Source organism: Sinocyclocheilus anshuiensis, unplaced genomic scaffold (assembly GCF_001515605.1).
Source record: "Sinocyclocheilus anshuiensis isolate Anshui unplaced genomic scaffold, SAMN03320099.WGS_v1.1 scaffold1632, whole genome shotgun sequence".
Lineage (NCBI taxonomy): Eukaryota > Metazoa > Chordata > Actinopteri > Cypriniformes > Cyprinidae > Sinocyclocheilus > Sinocyclocheilus anshuiensis.
Window position 1 is genome coordinate 1,639,967 of NW_015558674.1, and position 7,604 is coordinate 1,647,570.

General features: G+C 35.7%; 2 protein-coding genes across 2 annotated transcripts in view; one reads left to right on the top strand and one right to left on the bottom strand.

Moving 5' to 3' along the window:
* LOC107681289 (beta-1,3-galactosyl-O-glycosyl-glycoprotein beta-1,6-N-acetylglucosaminyltransferase 7-like) overlaps positions 1 to 7,555 on the top strand; it is a 9,266-nt gene extending 1,711 nt beyond the window's left edge. Inside the window, exons 2-4 of the mRNA XM_016477558.1 lie at positions 3,747 to 4,733; positions 4,890 to 4,985; positions 6,833 to 7,555. Of these exons, the coding sequence (XP_016333044.1) occupies positions 3,782 to 4,733; positions 4,890 to 4,985; positions 6,833 to 7,074 (1,290 nt within the window). The 5' untranslated portion in view covers positions 3,747 to 3,781 and the 3' untranslated portion in view covers positions 7,075 to 7,555. The remainder of the gene's footprint in view (positions 1 to 3,746; positions 4,734 to 4,889; positions 4,986 to 6,832) is intronic.
* Positions 1 to 7,604, bottom strand: part of LOC107681290 (protein RTF2 homolog) — a 34,734-nt gene that overhangs the window by 14,646 nt on the left and 12,484 nt on the right. The gene's annotated exons all lie outside the window — the stretch shown is intronic.

Consider the following 7,604-nt stretch of genomic DNA (forward strand, 5'->3'; position numbering starts at 1 on the left):
CATAGCTAAGGTTTATCCAAAAAAGTTGCTAGGTTTGTCAGTATGAATATTCTATGGGAAAAAGCCGCTAAAAGGGTCTGAAAGTTGCTAAATCTAGTGCTAAAGTCGCGCTCGTGTGTGTGAGACGCAGGAGCTGATGGCAGAGAGCGCTAGATATTTGTGGCGGTCAATGTGGATATTGTGGATGAGTTCTTCTGTGTCATCACGTTCTATTAGTTCTACAGCTTCAGTTTCGGAACTTTCACGCTTAGTAACACATACAGCTGTGCCCTCACCACAGTGCACCAGTGAAAAGGGACCCCTTTCAAACAGTGTCGCGTTCCGAACGTTGTTTAAGCGACAGTATTGCGGTATTTTAAAAATTTTATTAAAAATTTCATATTCGGTATGAACCGGTATACCGCCCAGCACTACTTGAAATTGTCTTTTCCCACCTTTATTACTTTATATTTAAATTCTTTAATTCTTTAAATTCTTAACAATTGTTTTGATTTATTATTAATTTGTAATTATTTTTAAAAAGTAGCCTGCTTATATAATTTAATAAAAATGCACAAAATAAATTTGACATAAAATGTTTATAAAAATTGCCATCAGTTACCTGAGCAAAGGCCATACTATTGTTCTTAAAATTCATGATAATGCAATTCCTAATAAAGTTACCAGCTAACGAGTACACAAGGTGTCAGGTTAGACGCTTTCTTTAATCACTCTGTATAAAAGAACAACAGCAGTCAATATAGTATAATACAGCCATCAGTTATAATCAGGGATTACCATCAATTATGTTGATGCAAACATGGTCAAGAGGCTAAAATTGGCTAAAATGGCTCAAATTTGGTCAAGAGGAGAAATCTAGACAATTTTAATAATGCAAAATGTTGGCACCTCGCGGTGATCTATGAAACAGGGTGTTGATGATGCATTTCTCCAGAAATACACTCGCTTTCTCCTTAAAAGCATTAACCAAAACCACAGCATCCTGCCATATTAATCTATTTGCTGCATACATGAACATCTGTAAAACTTGCAAAACTTCTATCACATGTAAGAAGAAACTGATGAAGAGCACAGCTCACCGCCTTACTGTCTATATAGGGAACATCCAATCTTAAAAAAGGAACCTTATAAGTGACTTATTTGAAACACTCTGCATACGGGTGATTCAGGGAAATTACAGATAACTAAAACCTTTAAAAAGTTACATTTTACTAAACTACTTTTACTTTTTTAATAAAAATAACTAAAACTAAAATAAATAATAATAAAAACTACAGAGACAAATTAAAAAAGACACACACACAAAATTAAAAGAGAAAATATTAAAAATAAAAATGTAAAATAATAATTAAAAAATATAATATCTCAATGATAGCAAAATAATACAGGGGTGATGTAGTACCCTTATAAACAAATATACTTAGCAAAATAATTAGTTAAATCATTGTTTTATCAATACATTTCAGTTTTGAAATGCATTGACAAAGTATATTTAAAGTATATTTTCAAGTGATATGTATAATTCAAGTATTCTCAAAAATGTTTATTGCTTCATTCCCTATCTTTGATAAATGTTTTGCTTGTCGCAAAACACCCTAACATTAAGCCAACATATTTCACTGCGACATACTGAATCTTCAGTCAAACTCAGTCACACCTTCATACAGTTCTGTCATCCATAAGTACTTCTAAAAATCGCATTGCACCATTTTTACAATCCTCTGCATGCCTTTAAACTAGAACTGATTTGATAGCGATATCTTAAACTCGAGCTAAATTGTAACTAACAGATCACACACTTCGTGATGTTGATAGAACGGTGTGCGCTTTTCATTCTTTAAGGTGACAATGGACAATGTCAGCATGTTGTATAAACCCTTGAGGGTTCATTAAACGACTTAACAAAACTGATCTCCAAAGCTCATTTGTGTCCAGCAACTGGGACCTCCAGCAGTAAACGCAACTCTCTGGGGTGCTATTAAAAGGAAACCCAAGGGTTGCTGCGCTTAGAAAAGAGTGACACAACAGAGTAACATCCAGGTGGGAAAAAACATTTGTACCCTTATAGAGATGTGAAGGCAATCATTGCCAATGTCAAAGGGTGTGATGGAGACCACACCATTATGCGTCATTATGAGTAGGGCTGGGTATCGATTCAGATATCCCGATTCGATTCGATTTCGATTCGCAAGCTCTCGATTCGATTCTCGATTATTATTTTTTATTACATTCAGTGAATATAGTTTTAATACAAATGCTATTGATATTTCTAAAAAATTTACAGTAAACATCAGTTTACAAATAGTGAATTAATAAAAAGAAATTAAGAACCTCGCGGCTTTTGAGAATCGATATCGAATCGATGTCATTTTAAAAAAACGATTAATCAAAAAATCAATTTTTTTGCCCAGCCCTAATTATGAGAGTCAAAAAATGCTCCTGAGTAATAGAGACGCCCCATTCAAAAATACTGCAGATGTTTATCCATGTACGTAATGATATGATCACTTCTATCCATGACTTCACAACACAGCTAAGATGGAGCCACCCAAAACATGTGCTCTAAAACTGCTCTGGAGTTTAATGTAATGACATGATCCACCTTCATGTCATTGATCAAAAAATAAATAAATAAATGCAAAAAATAATCATTTAGAAATTATTATAAGTATTTCAAACATCTAGATGTGTAGATGTTTATTAGCTTAAATTAAGTTTGAAATGAGCTAAAATAAAATAACAATAAACAATACTTTTACAGCACTCATTAATACTAGTTAATGTTAACTTCTACATATATTAGTAACATTATATTTGTATAAATTAAAATAATACATTGTATTTTGAATGTACATGACATCATATTGAATTAACAAATTAATGTTAACCTAGATTAATAAATGCTGTAAAAAAAAAACGGTTGTTTATTACTAGTCCATGATATCTAATGCATTAACTACTGTTAATATCTATTGTAAAGTGTTACACTTAATGTCTAATTAATGATTGTGTCATATTGATTACCACAAAAAATAATTGTGACTTGGGTAAAAATGGAAAAGTCAGGCTTATTTGTTTAAAGCACAAAAATTATTTAATAAACATTTTATTAAAATGTGTATTATTTAAGCTGAAATGTCAAAAATTAATTTTCTTTTTGAAATAAATTAATACTTGTTATTCATCAAGGATGCATTAAATTAATCAAAAGTGCCAGTAAAGACAGTAAAGGAATTTATGTTACAAAAGATTTCTATTTCAAGTAAATGCTGTTCTGTTAACCTTTCTATTCATCAAAAATCCTGAAAAATAAAACGCATCACAGTATCACAGCAGCACAACTGTTTTCAACATTGATAATAATCAGAAATGTTTCTTGAGCAACAAATCAGCATATTAGAATAATTTCTGAAGGATCATGTGACACTGAAGACTGGATTAATGATGCTGAAAATTCAGCTTAACATCACAGGAATAAATTATATTTTACAATATATTCACATAGAAAACACCTATTTTAAATAGTAAAAATATTTCACATTATTACTGTTTTTAATGTATTTTTAATCAAACAAATGCAGCCTTGGTGAGCATAGCAGACTTCTTTATCAACAAATGCATAAATGCATCAAAAAACTTTTCTGTGCTTATTTAATGATTAACAGAAAGGGGAATGTATATTTGAGTACTTCACTATGTTGAGATAAGTTCCTCTCTTATTATTTTCCTTATCTGCTCTGTTTCAGGAGGTCTATAGCTGCTTTTCAGATGCTGGACTATTATGGTCCAGCTTGAGAACACCAAGTGCAGTTTTCTCTTCTGCCTTGGAGTCTGCATCCTAATATGTTCTGCCATCTACTTGAAAGCCAAAATACCCAACACCCCCCTTCCATCAACTGACTTAAGCAGCCAAACCACACCAGTCCCCCAAAGCTGTGACATTCTTCCACCTGCAACTCCCGGGTTTAAATGGCAGCAAAAAGACTGCAAGAAAATCAGCTATGAGACCAAACCGGACGCAGACTGCACTCTATTGCAGTCAGATCTGCACTTTATCATGGAGCCGCTGAGCAAAGAAGAAGAAGACTTCCCTTTGGCTTTCATAATCACCATCCACAAAGAGCTGGAAACGTTTGTGCGGCTACTGAGAGCCATTTACGCTCCACAGAATGCCTACTGCATTCACATAGATGCCAAAGCGCTGGAAGAATACAAGACGAGCGTCCGAAACCTAGCTGGGTGCTTCCCGAACGTCTTTGTGGTGTCCGTCACCGAAAAAGTGACCTACGCTGGCATTTCCCGTCTGCAGGCTGACATCAACTGCATGAAGGACCTGGTGAAGTCTCCTACAAATTGGAAAAGAGTTATAAATCTGTGCGGCCAGGACTTCCCAATCCAGACCAACCTGGAGCTAGTCCGGTACATGCAAGGATCCGAATGGAAAGACAGGAACATGACGCCGGGAATCAAGCAGCCACTGACTATGAAATACAGGACTAAGTTTCAGTACGAGGAGGTAAAAGGCACCCACGTGGCACCAAAAGGCAAGGGTCAAAAGAAGAGACCACCTCCTCACAACCTAACAATTTACTTCGGGACTGCCTATTACTCCTTAACGAGACCGTTTGTGGAGTTCATCCTCAACGACAAGGTGGCCAACGACTTGCTGGAGTGGTCTAGAGACACCTTCAGCCCAGATGAGCATTACTGGGTGACTCTAAATCACATGAAGGGTAAGTCAGAATGCTATAATCATGAGTATGGTTGCCTTTTAAATGCAATATGACTAAAGTCATATTTCAAGTTCAAGTCAGTGATTAAGCAAGATAGCAACTGCTCAGAAGCATGTGGTCTCCTAACCATAAAATTGGTCTTGCATGTTTATTCAGAAACACCTGGCAGTTATGTAGAAGGCGAATGGGAAGGTAATGTTCGTGCAATCAAATGGAGGGATCAAGAAGGAACAGTACACCAGGGCTGTAAAGGTACGAGACCAGCTAGCGAACACTTTTTACACAGACATTAATGCATTTAGCAGACTGTTGTATCCAAAGTTTTATCCAAAGCAATCTGTCACAGAACCAACAATATTTCTAGTATACAATGCCACGTTTATTCAGGGTTTCTGTAGGTTTTATGAAGGTAAATGTAATACTTTTTTTCTTTTTTTACCTTTTTAAGACCAAGAAAATTGAAGGAATACATTTAATGGAACACAATGCGTCCATATGGTCTCCAAAAGTAAATGTGAAGTGAAAGTGACATGTGGCCAAGTATGGTTACCCATACTAGGAATTAGTGCTCTGCATTTAACCCATCCTAAGTGCACACACACAGCAGTGAACACACACACACCGTGAACACACACCCGGAGCAGTGGGCAGCCATTTATGCTGCGGCGCCCGGGGAGCAGTTGGGGGTTCGGTGCCTTGCTCAAGGGCACCTCAGTCGTGGTATTGAAGGTGGAAGAGAGCGCTGTACATTCACTCCCCCCACCTACAATCCCTGCCGGTACGAGACTCGAACCCACAACCTTTGGGTTATGAGTCCGACTCGCTAACCATTAGGCCACGACTTCCCCAAAAAATGTCTTGTATTAGCAACCCTTCAAATAAGACATTCAAGACTTTTCAATTCATTTTACAAAAAAAATAAAATAACACTTTTGGGTTGAATATCTCTGCTTCCAAGCGCTAGAATAACTTTTACTGCTCCTTCAGATCACAGATTAAAGTGATGTTCTTTCTCGGTATTTCTGTCTTGTTTTCCAGTGTAAATATCTAAAGATCATTTTATGTCATCTCACAAATGTGACCCTGGACCACAATAGCAGTCTTAAGTCACTGGGGTAATATTTGTCGCAACAGCCAAAAATACATTGTATGGGTCAAAATTATTGATTTTTTTTTTTATGCCAAAAATCATTAGGACATTAAGTAAAGATCATGTTCCATAAAGATATTTTGTAAATTTCCTACTGTAAATATATCAAAACTTAGTAATATGCATTGCTAAGAACTTCATTTGGACAACTTTAAATGTGATTTTCTCATTATTTTGATTTTTTTGCACCCTCAGATTCCAGATTTTCAAATAGTTGTATCTCGACCAAATATTGTCCTATCCTAACAAACCATACATTAATGGAAAGCTTATTTATTCAGCTTTGAGATGTTGTATGAATCTCAGTTTCAAAAAATTGACCATTATGACTGTTTTTTTTGGTCCAGGGTCACAAATGACATCAAATAAGACATCTTGTTTTCTGAGAAACTGATCAACATGAACACATATCTGACACATATGAACAAATATCTGCTAATGGGCTGAGAAAAATCTACTTAATTCAACGAGGAAAAGTTTTCATACCCCAATGACAGGGTGTGTGTGTGTTGTGTTTCCCCCCTGTTTTAAGTATAAACTCACAATTTCTCAGAAAACAAGACTGAATATGTTCAGTTTGCATCTCAAGTAAATGGGTCTTGATTTAAGGTTGTTTAGATATTTGTATTGGAAAACAAAGCAAAAATACTTGCGACATTTAATGCAATGCCTTCATAAATTTAAGACTTTCGGATCTGATTTAAGACCTTTTTAGGCCTTCATTTTTGGAAGGGGCGATTTAAGACTTTATAAGACCCACAGAAACCCTGTTAATATAAAGCTAGATATAACAGCTCTTGATTAAAATACTGCATTTAATTAAGGCCAATCAAGGCTTTTGCACAGTCATCATAACACATGTTCCTAAAAACAGTATGTATTTTCATGTAAACACAGGATTTTAATCTTGTGTCTGTGGATACAAAAACCATTGCGTTTGTTTCTACAGGACAATACATCAGGGATATCTGCGTTTACGGGATTGGCGACTTACCGTGGCTTATCGAAAGAGAGAGCATGTTTGCAAATAAATTTGAGACTTCAAGTTTCCCGGAAGCCCTGGATTGTCTGGAACTGTGGCATCGGCATAAAGTTCTCCAGCACGCTACAGTTCCCATTCAACCATCATGGCGTCTCACCACAGAGGTCGAAGTCATCAACAGCACACTCATTTCAAAACCAGAGGACTGATTCTGGGCAAACAATCCCAAAAAGTCACAAGGAAAGGGAAATTCACACCGTTTACAGGCTTGTCAACTTCTGCATGCTCAAAACCCTGTACCACGCATATCACTACATGATCTGTAATATCAGCAAACTCTAGTTCCTCTTGACGTCAAAGTACAATCTCTCATGGACACAGTAGACATGAAGGAAGAAATAATAGAAACATCACTGGAACATTTTCTGCTTTACGGAGCAAATTTATTGCGTCAATATTCACGCCGCATGGCAGTGCAGCTTGTGATGAGTAAATGTTGAAAACATGTGAACACTGATTTGTTATGTGAGTGATGAGTAATATAACTGTTGTACTGTTAATAGTAATGGTAATTTCTATTTATTTCTATTTATTAACTGCAGCATAATGCACTGTTTAAAGTGGATAGATAATAAAGAATAAACGCATAAAAATCCTTGGCCAGGTCCAAGATACAACAAATACTGCTATTTCAATTTGTTATAAAATTATAAAAAACAAAAATATTCTGTATGTGTGT